At 38.2% G+C, this 16604-nt stretch overlaps 1 protein-coding gene across 3 annotated transcripts in view; it reads right to left on the bottom strand.

Moving 5' to 3' along the window:
• IKZF3 (IKAROS family zinc finger 3) overlaps positions 1 to 16604 on the bottom strand; it is a 98852-nt gene that overhangs the window by 80707 nt on the left and 1541 nt on the right. Inside the window, exon 1 of one of the 3 annotated variants that reach the window (XM_021928308.2) lies at positions 14280 to 15868. The exons of 1 other annotated variant lie outside the window; for it this stretch is intronic. In XM_021928308.2, the coding sequence (XP_021784000.2) occupies positions 14280 to 14286 (7 nt within the window). In that variant the 5' untranslated portion in view covers positions 14287 to 15868. Of the gene's footprint in view, positions 1 to 14279; positions 15869 to 16604 lie in introns of those variants that run through there. One more of the 3 variants, XM_003912943.5, reaches the window with a different exon arrangement.

A 16604-nucleotide genomic window follows, 5' to 3' on the forward strand; every position in this document is an offset into this window, starting at 1 on the left:
TAAAAAAGCTGGAGCCAAAAATAAAATCATTAATTTGAAGTGGGTAACAGAGCCAAATATGAAAGTTGAAACAATCAAACTTCTAGAGGAAAACAGAATATTTTCATGACCCTGGAGTAGGTAAAGATTTTTCTTTTTTTCTTAGAGACAGGGTCTCACTCTGTTGCACAGGCTGGAATGCAGTGACATGACGTAGCTCACTGCAGCCCCGAACTCCTGGGCTTAAGCAATCTGCCCACCTCAGCTTCTTGAGTAGCTGGGACTACAGGTGTGCATCACCATCCTCAGCTAATGTTTTAAAAAATGTTTGGAGAGATGGGGTCTCGTTATGTTGCCCAGGCTGGTCTTAAACTCTTGGCCTTGAATGATCCTCCCACCTCACCCTCCCAAAGTGCTAGGATTATAGGCGGGAGCCAATGTGCCCCACAAAGAATTCTTTAGCAAGATATAAGCAGCACTTAGTCACAAAAAAGAAACTGATCAATTAATCTTCATTAAAATTATGAATTCTGTTCATCAAATAGATTAAGAAAAATAAACAAGTTAAAGACTGGGAGAAAGTCTTTGTATTACACATTTGACAAAGTACACATTCCTGGCTGGGTGCAGTGGCTCATGCCTGTAATCCCAGCACTTTGGGAGGCCAAGGCAGGCGGATCACCTGAGGTCAGGAGTTTGAGACCAGCCTGGCCAATATGGTGAAACCCCATCTCTACTAAAAATACAAAATTTAGCCAGGCATGGTGGTGGGCACCTGTAATCCCAGCTACTCACTCAGGAGGCTGAGGCAGGAGAATCGCTGGGAGGTAAAGGCTGCCGTAAATCAAGATTGCGCCACTGAACTCCAGCCTGGGCGACAGAGGGAGACTCCGTCTCAAGAGAAAAAAAAAGAAAAAAAAAAAAACCTAAATGACCAGAAGACCTTAGACACTTCAGGAAAGAGGATCCAAATGGCCGATAAATGTAAGAAAAGACATTCAATGTAATTACTCATCAGGAAAATGCAAATTAAAACCACAATGAAATACCACTCCCTACACACCCATAAGAAGGGCAAAAATTAAAAAGACTGATAATAGCAAGTGTTAACAAAAAGATGTGGAACAAGTGTAACTCTCAGACATTGCTAGTGGGAGGGTAAACTGATCCAACCACTTTGGAAACTCTTTGGCAATATGTATCAAAGCTAAACATACACCTACATTAGAACCCAGAAATGGTAGTCCTGGTGTGTGTGTGTGTGTGTGTGTGTGTGTATTTTATATATATTTTATATATATATGTTTTATATATATATATATTTATAGAGAGAGAGAGAGTTGCTCTGTCACTCAGGCTGGAGTAGTGTGATCATGGCTCATTGCAGCCTTGACCTCCCAGTATTGGGACTATAGGCGCACACCACTAGGCCTGGCTAATTTTTGTACTTTTTCTTGTAGAGACAGGATTTCACCATGTTGCTCAGGGTGGTGTTGAACTCCTGGGCTCAAGTGATCTGCCCACCTCGGTCTCCCAAAGTGGGGGAATTACAGGCGTGAGCCACCGTGCCTGGCCACCTAGGTATATATTCAAGAGACATGAATATATATATGTCCACCAAAAGACATGCAAAAGAATGTTTGTAATACAGCCAAACACTGGAAACAATCAATTGTCCATCAACAGCAGAAGGTATAAATTGTGATATATCCATACTACTCAATAATAAAAGAGAGTGAACTACTAATAAATATAATGACTTGGATGGATCTCAAAAATCTACTGAGGAAAAGAAGCTAGACCCCAGAAAAGCATATACTGTACAATTAATTTATATGAAATTCAACAACAGGAAAACTACCTATGAGGATAGAAGTCTGAATAGTGATTAATTTCGGGCAAAGGGAGAAATTAACAATAAATGGACACAAGGAAACCTTCTGAGATGATGCAAATGTTCCATATGTTGATCTGCAAGGTTGTATATAGATGAAAAATAATCAAACTACATACAAAAGATATGTGCACTTTAATTGTATGTTATTCCTTGATTTAAAGAAAATCCATTGAACACCGACACATCTCCAAATATCTAAATCCTAAACCTAAGAAATGCAATTATAACAGTATCTTCTTGCTTTTGAAAAAAACTTTGAATTTCAAGAGTTTCTCATGATTCTGCTACAGAATTTTTATAAGTTGCATCTACACCAACCACTCACTGAATGGGTTCCATATATAGCTTAAAAATCAAATTGATTTACATGTCATGCATAAACTAAATATGAAGATGTTTTCAGTGATCACTAATTCCCCAAACTTCCCTGCAAATTGGGATTTCAAATGTTTCAATATCGGTATTTTTCTTTCAATAAACTTAAGCTACAGATAGTGTAAATGTCACTTATCTTTGAAAAACAAAAACAAACAAAAAACCTCTCTTAATCCACATTTCCCTCCAGCAACATCCCACTGATTTCTCTTCTTCACCCTCATAGCTAAACTTCTGGAAAAAATGGTTTGTAATCAACGTTTCTACTTCCTCTATTCCCATTCCCGCTTTAACCACTTCGATTTGGTTTCCATCCCCACCACTCCACAGAAACCACTTTTGTCAAGGTCACTAGCAAGTGTTATGTTGCCAAAACCAACCACACTCTTTGTCCTTATCTTGCTTGATTTCTCAGCCACATTCAACATAGCTGACCACCCACTCCTTCATGAAATACTCTCCTTTCTTGAATTCCGTTACACCACACTCTGATGGTTTTCTTCCTGTCTCACTGGCTGCTCTTTCTCTTTTGCTGGCTTCTTCTCTACCTGACCAAATGAGGTATGTCTCCAGGCACTATCCTGAGAGCACTTCTCTCAATATATTCTCTGTTTAGGTGATCCCATTCATTCCCTTGGCTTTAAATATCATTGACTGGGTGCGGTGGCTCACGCCCATAATCCCCAGCACTTTGGGAGGCCGGGGCAGGCGGATCAAGAGGTCAGGAGTTCTAGACCAACCTGACCATCAAGGTGAAACCCTGTTCTCTACTAAAAATACAAAAACTAGCCGGGCGTGGTGGTGTGCACCTGTAATCCTAGCTACTCAGGAGGCTGAGGCAGGAGAATTGCTTGAACCCCGGAGGCGGAGGTTGCAGTGAGCCAAGATTGTGCCACTGCACTCCAGCCTGGGTGACAAGAGTGAGATCCCATCTCACAAAAAAAAAAAAAAAAAAAAAAAAAATCATCTATTTGCTGAAGAAGACAGCCAAAGCCAAATTCCTATCACTAGCCAGACCTCTTCTTTAGAGGAGAGGTTCCTGAGCCTGCCTCCTACCATTACTCTCCATATTAGCATTCTTTTTATTTCCTTCATAGCACTTAGCATAAATTTAATTATTTCAGTTGTTATTACTTGTTCTTTGGTCTGTAAGGGCCAAAGCTTTGCCTGCCTTGTTCACCACTGTATTGCCAGTATTTTGCATATGTGGCACAAAACAGGTATTCAATAAATAGTTTTAGAATGAAGAATGAAGATTTCTGACTTTTGAATTATATTGTATAATAAATGTTGTATTACAAGATTCCTCAAAATTAAATGTTATAAAACTGTCGTTCTTCAACTATCTTTTAAAATCTTTTAAACAATAAAAAACATATGTTAAGTACATATGTGAAGACGACCCACCACTGATGCAATGTATGCTATCAGAGTGATGATAGGTTTTGCTGATACTGTTTAAACTGTAAGCAATGCTGGTCAAAATTTTTTTTATTTAAAAAAAATAACAGGCCAGGAGCGGTGGCTCACACCTGTAATTCCAGCACTTTGGGAAGCCAAGGCAGGTGGATCACCTGAGGTCAGGAGTTCGAGGCTAGCCTGACCAACATGGAGAAACCCTGTCTCTACTAAAAATACAAATTAGCCGGGTGTGGTGGCGCATGCCTGTAATCCCAGCTACTCGGGAGGCTGGGGCAGAAGAACTGCTTGAATCTGGGAGGTGAAGGTTGCAGTGAGCTGAGATCGTGCCATTCCCCTCCATCCTGGGCAACAAGAGCGAAACTCCGTCAAAAAAAAAGTAGGCTGAGCATGGTGGCTCACGCTTGTAATCCCAGAACTTTGGGGAGGCCGAGGCAGGTGGATCACGAGGTCTGGAGTTCGAGACCAGCCTGGCCAATATGGTGAAACCCTGTCTCTACTAAAAATACAAAATTAGCTGGGCGTGGTGGCGCATGCCTGTAATCCCAGCTACTCAGGAGGCTGAGGCAGGAGAATCGCTTGAACCCGAGAGGCGGAGGTTGCAGCGAGCCTAGATCACGTCACAGCATTCCAGCCTGGGCGACAGAGCAAGACTCTGTCTCAAACAAAAAAAACAAAAACCAGAAAAACAAAGTCCCAATTGTAATATAAAGGTGAAATAAGTGAGAGTAAATAATACTCTATATTTCAAAATGCAAATGCACCAGCACAATTATTCCAGAAGACAGAATAAGGTAGATAGACATATTTATAGAATCACCATGAATGCCATAGCTAAATGCAGAAGGATGCATGCTGCATCAATTTCAAAAAAAAAACAAAACAAGGAAATAAAATTTTAAAAACAAGGAAATAAAACCATGGATTAAATAAAAAACAATAATAAAACGGTAAAAGAGGCTAAGCTCTAAACTAAACAAAAAAAATCCTCCCTCAATGTACATGGTAATTGCAATCCTAGACAAATTACAGTGTACTAAAACCATGCAAAAATGCGTCATGTTTGAACATAAAACAGAGTTAGAGCCTTGAAGTCATTAGATAGCACAAAATGTCACTATGTTTCAGAAAAGGGAGGATTCCTCTTAGAATGAGGGATGGCTTCCTAAAGGAGACGGCATTTGGAATAGACCATAATGGATGAGTGAGGATTTCAGTTGGCATGATTGTGGTGCTATTCACAGTGCTGGGAAGTCAGAAGAAGTTGGTTTGTAATGGAGAGAAAATTAGTTCATTTTTGGACTTGTTGAGTTGGAAGAACAGCATTAGAAAAATGGGGAGTGAGGGAAAGCAATGCCTGAACAGGGAATACTAAGCAGTCCAGAGTCACATTAGAGGACAGAAGATACTGCTGGAAAGGTACTGAAGCTACGTTGTGGAGTATCTTAAATGTCCAACTAAAAAATATTTTAAATGGTGTTTGAGTAGGAGGATAACTTCATATTTTAGGAAGATCATTCTGGCAGCAATCCTCAAAACAGATTAAAAGAGGCAAGTCTAGATACAGGGTTACTAGTAGGAAAAACATGTGACGGTCTAAATCAGTCATTTTCAAAATGTGTTTTATGGAATCCAGGGTTGCAGAGGGCTGCCACAGGTGCTGATCTATGGCAAGAGGAAGATGGGCTTAACAGTGGTCTCTTGCTCCTTCTCCAATCTCTCATTTGGAACATTACACTTGCATCTGATCCCACATAAGATTTTGGTATAAACCGTGTTCTGTTGCAAAAAAAACAAGTTTTTGTCTTGTTTTTGTGTCTAATCCTAATTCTTGTTGAAATGTGAGACTAATGGTGAAACACCTCAAGGTCATCATATAATCATCAAGTATCACCGTGTAGAGTTACAGTAGTTATAAAATCTATAAGCACTACATGAATTCCTAATATCGACTTGTTCAATCATTATCTGTCCTATTATATAGATTGGATCTCCCTCCCCAAATTGGATTATGTGTAAACATGTTCTAGTTGTTTAGGTCTGGGGCAACTAAGTCCATGCTAGGTCATTGATGTTTGTAATGGATATCTGTAGAGTCCTTTGAGAATCTCCAAATTCCTTTTATTGAGAATTGTGCTATTGAGAAGCTATTCAGAAGTGTGCTATTGACTTGGCACATTTAGAAGCTATGTACTTGCTTGTGCATTCTGGTCTCCTAGCCCTACTAATTCAAATCTGAAAAATTAGTCTGGCAGTATTGGCACACGCCTGTAATCCCAGCTACTCAGGAGGCTGAGGCAGGAGTGCTTCACCTTATTATTTCAGAACAGTTTTTAATTAAACTATTCCCAGAAACTTGAGAAAGGATGTAAGTAAGCTTTGCTTCAAAGTTGAATCGCAAAAATATTTAACATTCATTTTATTTAATTCTGAACATAAAAATCAAAAAAGAATTGCCCTAACCTTATTATAAGCATTTAAGATTTATAGTATACAATGATGATGTAACATGTATTCTAATATACAATATATATTGTATATGTAATATAGCATGTATATTATAAATCTTTTAAATGCTTGTAAGGTTACATGTTACATGTCCTTGTTAGTGAGTAGTTGATTACTATACTGTGACAGAAACATGCCCCAAGCACCTCAGCCTTAGCCTTTACAAGCACTTAATGAAGTACAGGGAATAAGACAGTTAGTAATATTCTTTTTAATTAATTAATTTATTTATTTTTTGAGACAGAGTCTGGCTCTGTCACCCAGGCTGGAGTGCAGTGGTGCAATCTCCACTCACTGCAACCTAGGCCTCATGGGTTCAAGCAATTCTCCTGACTCAGCCTCCCGAGTAGCTGGGATTACAGGCACGTGCCACCACACCCAGCTAATTTTTGTATTTTTAGTAGATTTCACTGTGGTTTCACCATGTTGGCCAGGCTGCTCACAAACTGTTAATAATATTCTTACTTAAATAACTTACAGCACGGTGGCTCACGCCTGTAATCCCAACACTTTGGAATGCCAAGAAGGGCGGATCATCTGAGATCAGGAGTTCAAGACCAGCCTGGCCATCATGGTGACATACTGTCTCTACTAAAAGTACAAAAATTAGCCGGGCACGGTAGCGGGCACCTGTAATCCCAGCTACTCGGGAGACTGAGGCAGGAGAATTGCTTGAACCTGGGAGGCGGAGGATGCACTGAGCCGAGATCATACCACTGCATTCCAGCCTGGGCAACAAGAGCCAGACTCTGTCTCAAAATAATAATAATAATAATAATAATAATTTTACATGTGAAAATATGCACAGGAGAAAAAAGACCAGCAGTATCATGATTTTACTCATCACATTTATAAAATTTTAATATTTGGAAAAAAAAGTCTCATTCTGAGGTCAGAGGATAAATTTATACACTGATCATCTTCAATACTTTAAAGTCTGGAATTTTATGTGAAATTCAAATGAAATTTAAATCAAGTTGGCCCGTGAAGCACATGTGTGGAACTGCCTACACAGTATGCAAGCATATAAATCAACTATTAGTGATTCTTAGCAGTCTAGGTTAAGGGATTTCTTAACTAAGAAATAGAGGTAGATGACAGCAAAAATGATTAGTTGTTAAATAAATAAAATTAGTTACTTCCAGTTTTCATACTGGACAATATTTTCCATCAGTTATGATGTAATTCTATATCCATAAAAATGTTATAGGTTTGTGAGAGTGATCTTTTTCTCATACCCACAGACTCCTCTAGGAAACAGGAAATTGTTCTGATGTGCCAAACATTCTGGCAAATTAATAGTCTCTCTAATAGACAGTACTTCTTAAATGAACTGATGTTGCTGTGATAGAGTATTCAAATTAAGTGAAGTTATGTTCAACAATTTTAAGAATCAAAACATCTATTGTGAAGAAATGGTTTATTGTGGAAACTGCAGTGCTTCACTGAAATAAAAAATGTACCAAAATTATTAAATAAAGCCAAAAGTTAGAAGGCATTGTATTTTGTGGGGGGTGTGGATTAGAAAAATGGCAGTATTCACACATTGGATTTAGCCAATACTTCAATCTCTTCTACTAAACCTTTAACAGTACCTTTAAAAATTAGCCAGCAAAATTTACCAGTTTGAATGTCTCTCTCTATTTTCCTTCCTCCCTTTTACTATAAAAGCTGGGCAAGTAAAGAGTCAAGTGACCAAACACACAGGCAACTCATTCATTAATTTATTAAACAAATATGACTACAGGCCTACTATGTGCTGGGGACTGGGTTGGGTACTAGTTACCATCAGTTATGAAAAGATCCCTAGTTACGCATGGTGGCACATGCCTCTAGTCCCAGCTACTCAAGAGGATGAGGTGGGAGGATTGCTTGAGCCCAGGAGTTTGAGACCAGCCTACAATGTAGAGAGATCCCATCTCAAAAATTAAAAAAAAAAAGAGAGAGACCCCTAAACTTTGGAAATTAATAGTCTAGAAGGGGCTATAGGTGTATTAATCAACAAAATAAACAAGAAACCTAGTTGAATAATCCTTAGATAATTCAGAGTAGAAAAATAATAGCTCTGTACTGTTTCACGAGTGACAGTATTGAAATGTTTTCCATTTCTTATTTTAAAAGTTTCCTTCATTGGCTGGGCATTGGTGGCTCACACCTGTAATCCTAGCACTTTGGGAGGCCAAGGCAGGAGAATCTTTTGTGCTCAGGAGTTCAAGACCAGCCTGGGTAACACAGCAAGACCTTGTCTCTATTTAAAGAAAAAGAAAGAAAGAAAACTTTCCTTTGTAAACCCACAATAACCTAATGTGCCAAAAATTTCATCTGTAAGAATACTACTAAGTACAATTTGTGACATATTGCCAATTCCACTGTTACAAAAAATCACGCAGTAAGCTGATTTTAAGTACTGACAATAAGCAAAGAGTAATGTACTTTGTTTCATATCCATTATCAAGCACCTAGTTTGTTTGTTTTTTTTGTTTTTTTGTTTGTTTGTTTGTTTGTTTTTGAGATGGAGTCTCGCTCTGTCGCCCAGGCTGGAGTGCAGTGGCGCGATCTTGGCTCACCAAAATCTCTGCCTCCTGGGTTCAACCAATTATCCTGTCTCAGCCACCCGAGTAACTGGACTACAGGCGCCTGCAACCATCAAGTACCTAGCTATTAACTATCTCCTGGATTGGACAAATATCTAACATAATATTGTCATATGGTATTGGTATCTAATATAATATGGTAATTCCATATTATTTTCATTTACTCTATACCACTTTGGACTTAAATTTTTTGTTGTTGTTGAGACAGGTTCTCACTCTGTTGCCCATGCTGGAGTGCAGTGGCGTCATTACAGCTAACTGAAGCCTCAAACTCCCAGGTCAAGCCATCCTCCCACCTCAGCCTCCCAAGTAGCTGGGACTACAGGTGCACACCACCACACCAGGCCAATTTATTTTTATTTTATTATTATTTTTTATGAAATAGGGCCTCACCATGTTGCCCAGGCTGGTCTCAAATTCCTGGCCTCAAGAAATCCTCCCACCTTTGCCTCCCAAAGTTCTGGGATTACAGGTGTGAGCCACTGTGCCCATTCCTTAAATTTTTAAAATAACTTTTTAACTAAAAAAAAAAAACTTTTAATTTCGGATGCAAAAACCAGATTTCAATTAGGCTGAAAAAATAATCCCATTCAGAATCACTAGGGATAAAAGTATTTTGATGAGTTATATAGTAATATTAATTAATAAAGTTATACACAGATTACTTTTCAATCTACATATATTATAAATAAATTATAAGTATTGTTTCATTATTGAATCTTTTTTTAGTGATCCAAAAGGCCTTGGTGTCATCCTTATGATTTTTTTTTTTTTTTTTGAAACAGGGTCTTGCTCTGTTGCCCAGGCTGGAGTGCAGGGGCACGCTCATGGCTCACGGTAGCCTCCACCTCCCAGGCTCAAGCCATCTTCCTACCTCAGCCTCCCAAGTAGCTGTTACTATAGGCATGTGCTACCACTCCTGGCTAATTTTTGTAGTTTTTGTAGAGTCAGGGTTTTATCACATTGCCCAGGATGGTCTTGAAGTCCAGGCTCAAGCAATCTGCCCGCCTCAGCCTCCCAAAGTGCTAGGATTACAGGCGTGAGCCACCACTCCTGGCCTCATCCTTATGATTTCTAATTATCATAAATGTACCAGTTAATATGGAGCTAAATTTAATAAAGGCTAAATAGCAGAGTACATTCTATGGCCTTGTGATGTGTAGGGTCTCTTTTCAAATTAATTAATGAATCCTTAGGACAAAAAACATTTATTGAGCACCTACTACAGGCAAATTTCTGTGTTAATCACTCAGTTCTTCTCATACATGTTCTGGAACTATAGCTTGACATATGAGCCAGTTATCGTCAGACATCTATCTAGGCCAGGTGCAGTGGCTCACTCCTGTAATCCCAGCACTTGGGAAGGTTGAGGCGGAAGGATCACTTGTGGCTAGGAGTTCAAGACCAACCTGAGCAACATAACAAGACCCCCATTTCTACAAAAAATAAAAGATACTAAATTAGCAGGTCATGGTGGTTTGTACAATAAATCAGCAGGTTATGGTGGTGCATGCCTGTAGTCCTAGCTACTCAGAAGGCTGAGGCAGGAGGATCATCTGAGCCTAGGAGTTTGCGGTAGCCTGGGCAACAGAGCGAGGCCTGTCTCTAAAAAAAAAAAAAAAAAAAAAAAAAAAAAACTGGATGTCTGATAAAAGATCTACCAACAATCTTTTAGTCCTAAAAAACTGTAAGTACATACATTTATATGAATGAAAAGTTTATAACAATATATTTTAAAAGTATCATTTGAAAATATATGCTAATTTTATGGCATCATCTATATCTTACTAACTAAGAAAACAAATTTCTACTCATATTCAATGGATATTTTAATAGACTAATTGTGATCCTGAAATCTGCTTATGTAAATTTAACAGTTAAAATTTGACTTTACACAAAAAAGAATGAAATCATATCCTTTGCAACAACATGGATGCAGCTGGAGGCCATTATTATTAGTGAATTAACACAGAAACAGAAAACCAAATACCGCATGTCCTCACTTACGAGTGGGAGCTAAATACTGGGTACACATAGACTGTTATGAGTTAATGTGACCCCCAAATTAGACACTGGGAACCCTAAAATGGGGAAGGGTTGGAGGAGGGCAAGGCCTGAAAAACTACCTATAGGATACTATGGTTGTTATTTGGGTGACAGGATCAATAGAAGCCCAAACCTCAGCATCACATAATATACTTATGTAAGAAACCTGCACATGTACCCCCTAAATCTAATTTTGTTAAAATTGGTTTTAAGTGACAGTGTAGCAAAAAATATCCAATAACATTTTTGTTTTCCAAGCTTTCTTTTTCAATTATACAGCTTAAGTGTTAAAAAATTACTGAGTTTTATCAAATAATTACTAGCCCCAATCTCCTACTTTAAAAATTTATTTAAATAAAATGCATCACAATAAACATAATAAAAAGTACTTTTTCAGCACTATTTTAATTGAATGCAACAAATTCTGAGGGCCTTCTATGAACCGGAAACTGTCCTTGGCACTCAGTGTACAAAAATAAGACACAGTCTCTGCTCTCCAGAAGCTTAAAGACCAGAGGCGCAATAAACACCTAAATCAATAAATAATTTCAACATAATGTGGTAGAAGTATACACAGAAAGGAGAGGCCCTTGGCCAAGGTGAAGGAACATGAGAGAGTGGGTAGGGGTGATCACCAGAAGGCACTAGGAGGAGGTCATCAGAAGAAGGTCATCGTAGAGCCTTCATGGCGATGATGCCTGAACAGAGTCTTGAAAGATGAGCAGGCATAACCAAGTAGAGAATGGGTGAACATAATAGTAAAGACATGGAAGCGTGAAGTAGCATACTGGATTATAGGAAGCACAAACAGGAATTTTGAAAAAATATGTTCTACCAGGACGCCATGGCCTTTCTCTGGCTTTTGTTTCTTAAAACCTTTGTATTTCATCCTCCATAGGCTCACAACTGAGGACAAACAGATTCCATCAACTACAGGCTTTATGTCCGTTAATCTCAGCCATCCAGAACATGGAAAGGGACCTGAAACAAAAAACTACTACCAAACAATCTATGTGGTAAGAAATATAAGCTAACATCAAGAAGGAGACAAAAATTGTACAATATCCTGGGTATATTTGGTGTAGGGGCATTCAGCTTTACATCACTCAAAACCCCTGTGAGAATATATTATGGAATAATACATGATCTGATGGTCAGAACAGTAACTCAGAGTTGCGGAGATAAACTTATCTCTTGTGTACCTTGCTTATAAAGCAGGGGGCTGTGTAATAAATATACTTAGAAAAATTTTTACTCAATATTGTTAAAAATAAAAATGTTTTACATTAAATAAGAAGTCTGCCATTACCTGTGAAATTCATGTTTGTGAACCACCTCATTTCCTGACCATAACAGACAGAAGAGATGTTATAATACAAATAATAAAATTTAGTGATTCATAAAGAGTCTTTGGGTAGAAAATATTTAAGGTCACAGATTGTGAGAAAATTAAAAAGCTATAGCTTCTGATTTAGTATATGCATTAAATCTTCATTTCTACAAGATTTCTATTTCAAAAGTTTATTCATCTGACATCTTCATACACAGAAAGTCTCAATACATTAATTAAAAGATAAATGAATTTGCTAAATGACTTTATATGTTGAATGAATTATATTCAGTATTGCATTGTAAAATAAACTGTTATGAATCAATGTGACCCCCAAATTGGGCAGAAAATAAAAGCATTCCATGAAGTATTCTACTTTCTTACATTGCCAAGAGAGGTATACACTACAGACCAAATCTCTATTCTAGACTTAAATCAAAACCACAAGATGATATAAAAATATTTTAAATATCAAAAACATGGGCCAGATTAGTCAATTTTGGGTAGCCATAATGAACTAGGTATTTTACCACATCAAACACTCTATCCTCAAGGACCTGACATTAATATAGCCAAATTCACATAATTAACCTCTTTTTAAAATTTAAATGTTAAAGTTTTTGCATTAAGCATAATCTACACTATCTCCATGGACCTATAAATTTAATCTAATCATGTAAACACAACTTTTAAAAATTATTGATCTATATTCTCTTTCCATTTATAGTCTACACATTGTAAATTAAATTCTACACAAGTTTTCATTCTTTTCTTCTTACGCGAGTCTTCATCCAGGCTTATTAAATATCTGTGTTAGTACACCAATAACCTAAGATATGTTTCTTTATTCTATATAATAAGATTAGTTTCTTAATTTTACATTAAATAAATGAATTTGGAAGTATTAACATTTATAGAGAAATACTCCAGTTTCTATGGATTTACATGATTCTGTACATTATCCTTGATATGTGGTATGGTTAAGGCTAGGAAAAATAGTGTCGGAGTACTGATTTATAATTTCATAAAAACAAATTAATCATTTGTAATAATTAAAGCATAAGAGCTTTTTAAAAATTATTTTTCCCATAGTATACAACAGCCCGACTTTTTTTCCTTGTTATTGGCCAATAAAACCTTTGTTAAAAATTACACTTCAATAGACCATTATTTAAATGTTAAAAATGCAAAATTTTTTAAGTTTTCAATCCCTAATTTAAAAAATTAAAAGCATAAATTTTTGATATTTTAATAACTTAATATACTCTAGAAATAAAGCTGCCAAAGATCAGTTCATTGTTAATTAGAGATCCTCCCATTATTATGAAGAAAATATTCACAATCTTCATATTTATCAAAGTAACATTTTAGTTAGGTGTCAATATCTCATTTTTAATAGAATGAAATTCTGAATTTCATAATCCCACCATCCCCCAAGTTGAGATGCATTTGCCATTTTCAAGGTTTTAGAAACACTTGTTGAAAAGACCACTGAAGAGTTTACAGTAGCAGTATGAAATTTTAGGTATCCCAAGGAAGTATAGAATGAAAAATGTTTGAGAAGCGAGGATAGCGTTACGACTTTCAAAATTAATTAACATGAAACTCCTAAAGTAAACCTGATTTTTGCGTTGGGTAAAGAAGACTCATTAGAAGATCGAATCCCAAGGGAACTGCAAGTGCCAACCGCTTTAAAATGTACCTTTCCCAGATGACACCATTTACCCTTGTAAGAAAACAAGTTACTCAGATTAGCCTAATTCCAATGAACACTGAGGCCACGAAGGAAAAAATATCCAAAAGTGTTGGTTATTCCACCCCCAGATTTGCAGCCGTTTCAGGGACACCCCTTAAGTGCTCTTCCTCTGCAGATGTAGGGTAGACCCCCCATGTCTGACAACCCTTTAGAAATAAAATTGCAAAGAAGTTATCACTTTCCAAAGGGCGGGGAAAGGACAAGTGAGAGACGTACGAGAACCGACGCGCTTTGTCCTCTGAAATACCTCATATTTACTTTTGACAAAAGAAATAAATAGAAGCAAAACCGAGATTCATAAGAAACTCTTTCTGCTGCTTGCACAGGCCAAGCTTCTCAAAGACCCCGGAGAAAAGAAGCGCGCTGGAGGCTCACCTTCCATGTCGCTGCCGGGCCCGGCTGGAGCTGCCGCTGTGGCTACCCGGCCTCTCCACGTGCTCCTGCCGTCGCCTGGACTCAGCGCGCAGCTGGCGGGAGATTCCCGGCACGGGGAGTCCCCGGGATCCGGCCGCCGCGTCGGCGCAGACTGAAAGGGGCAGGAGCCGGCGACCTGCCGGTGCGCGGGGTTACAGCGGCGCTGGCTGGCGGCGGCTTTAAAGGACGCTGGCCGTGGAGTGCGGCGGGTTCCGCACCTCCAGTCCCCTTTTGAATGTCAAACCCAAGGAACCCCGACAGGATGGAAATGGCGCATCACTAAATTGTCTCAAAATGTCTATTTTAGAAGGATAATGGATGAGAAAAGTAATATCACACGGAGGGTGGGGGGTCAGCCTCGCTTTCTTGGCAAGCTCAAGTTCAAAGACGTTTATCTTAAATTGAGGGAGATCTGGAACTTTTTGTCTAGATTCGGTGATAACAGCCGTGGAAAGTATCAATGAGAACTCCTTTCTTTCAAAGTATTTTTTTTTCCTTCCTCACTTTTTCATTTCACATGGTAAAAGTTTTTGATCCAAGTTTTCAGAAAGACAGTTGGATTTTGGCACTTTTATCAATTCAACTTTTTAATTTTGGGAAGCAATTATCTCACTTTTATTTTCCCTCTGGGAACTGCTTGGTTTATTTGCCACCACTCACACAATACTACCCACTCTATATAAATAGAGTGAGTGTTTTATAGAGTGTGTTGATTTTCTCCCAGCCTGCCTTCTTCCAAATAGACACCTTACAAAAATATGTACAGGATGTACCAGAAAATTAATCAAAGAAAGTAGAGCTAAGGGTTGAAGGTGGGGGCAGTAAGATAGTAAAATTAACTTAAAGATGTTAGTATACAGATATGTATCAGTCAACATCTTCTCCCAACATCCTCCCTACTGTCCAGAGGTAAAGCACACATTTGACTGCAGAGAGAGGAAAGGGGAAGTGACCACAAAACTGTTTTTCAAAGCAGAACTTTTCTTCACATTGAGGTTTAAGTGACATTGTTCAGGTGAGCCCTTCTAAAGATGCCCAGAGTGTTGGACAATATATGAATGAGTCTCAAAAGGCCACCGTCTCCGCTATTAGAAAATTATATGAGTGTATACAAATATATTTGAAACTTAAGGTTGAGGGTTTGTGCATCAGCTGACCATATCAGAAGAAACCCACACTTACAAGTTAAAGTATACATGCTGTAATTTTATGAATTGTAGTTTTAAACAATAGTACGTCGTTGGTATAGGCAGTCTATGTGATGTCTGTATATATAAATACATTTAAGTGGGTGAAAAACTACACTGGCTTTAAGCACCACAGTAGCATCTCTATAACTGCATGAGTTGGGAGTTCTGCAGGATATCAATTTTGGAGAAATACTCTAAACACTAGGTCTAATTTTAGTACTGAAAGGGGAAATTTGTTGTTTGTTAGTTTCTAGAAGCAAAAATAGCACATCAAAAGTAGCAGAAGAGGAACTGTAAAATTTCACAAGGATGGTATGAGGATGAAAACTTATTTGGTTATTAAAAAGCTGTGGGCCAGGCGCAGTGGCTCACACCTATAATCCCAGCACTTTGGGAGGCCAAGGCAGGTGGATCATGAGGTCAGGAGTTCGAGACCAGCCTGGCCAACATAGCGAAATACTGTCTCTACTAAAAACACAAAAATTAGCTGGCCGTGGTGGCGCACGCCTATAATCCCAGCTACTCAGGAGGCTGAGGCAGGAGAATCGCTTGAACCCTGCAAGCGAAGGTTGAAGGGAGCCAAGATCATAACACTGCACCCCAGCCTGGGCAACAGAGTGAGACTTCATCTCAAAAAAAAAAAAAAAAAAAAAAAAAAGTTGTAAGGAAACTTTATGATTTTCCATTACAATGTTCTCTGTATATTTGACAGTAGAATGTGTTAGTACTCTGTAAATAGTTCAATACTGAGTATTTCAGACTCCTGAGAGTGATACCTAAGTGGATTGAAAGTGGATTGGTAAAATAATTTATGTAGCTACTCCATCTTCAAGGAGATGTAGCATAAATCCCCACTGTTTAAGTGTGGGTGCACAAAGTGACTTCATTCCGAAGAGTATAGTATGAAAGCGGGGGAATAAACTGACAGTGGAGAAACCTAACAAACAGTACCTCAGCCAGCAGACCAAGGTTAACATCAAGTGATAAGGCATGTTGATAGTATGTCTCCTTGATATGATGTGATGAGAATGTCATTTTATCTCTGTAATCTTCATCCTAAGAACCCATAGTTCCAGTCTAATACGCAGAAAGACAA

The sequence above is a fragment of the Papio anubis genome, chromosome 17, assembly GCF_008728515.1.
Source record: "Papio anubis isolate 15944 chromosome 17, Panubis1.0, whole genome shotgun sequence".
Classification (NCBI taxonomy): Eukaryota; Metazoa; Chordata; class Mammalia; order Primates; family Cercopithecidae; genus Papio; species Papio anubis.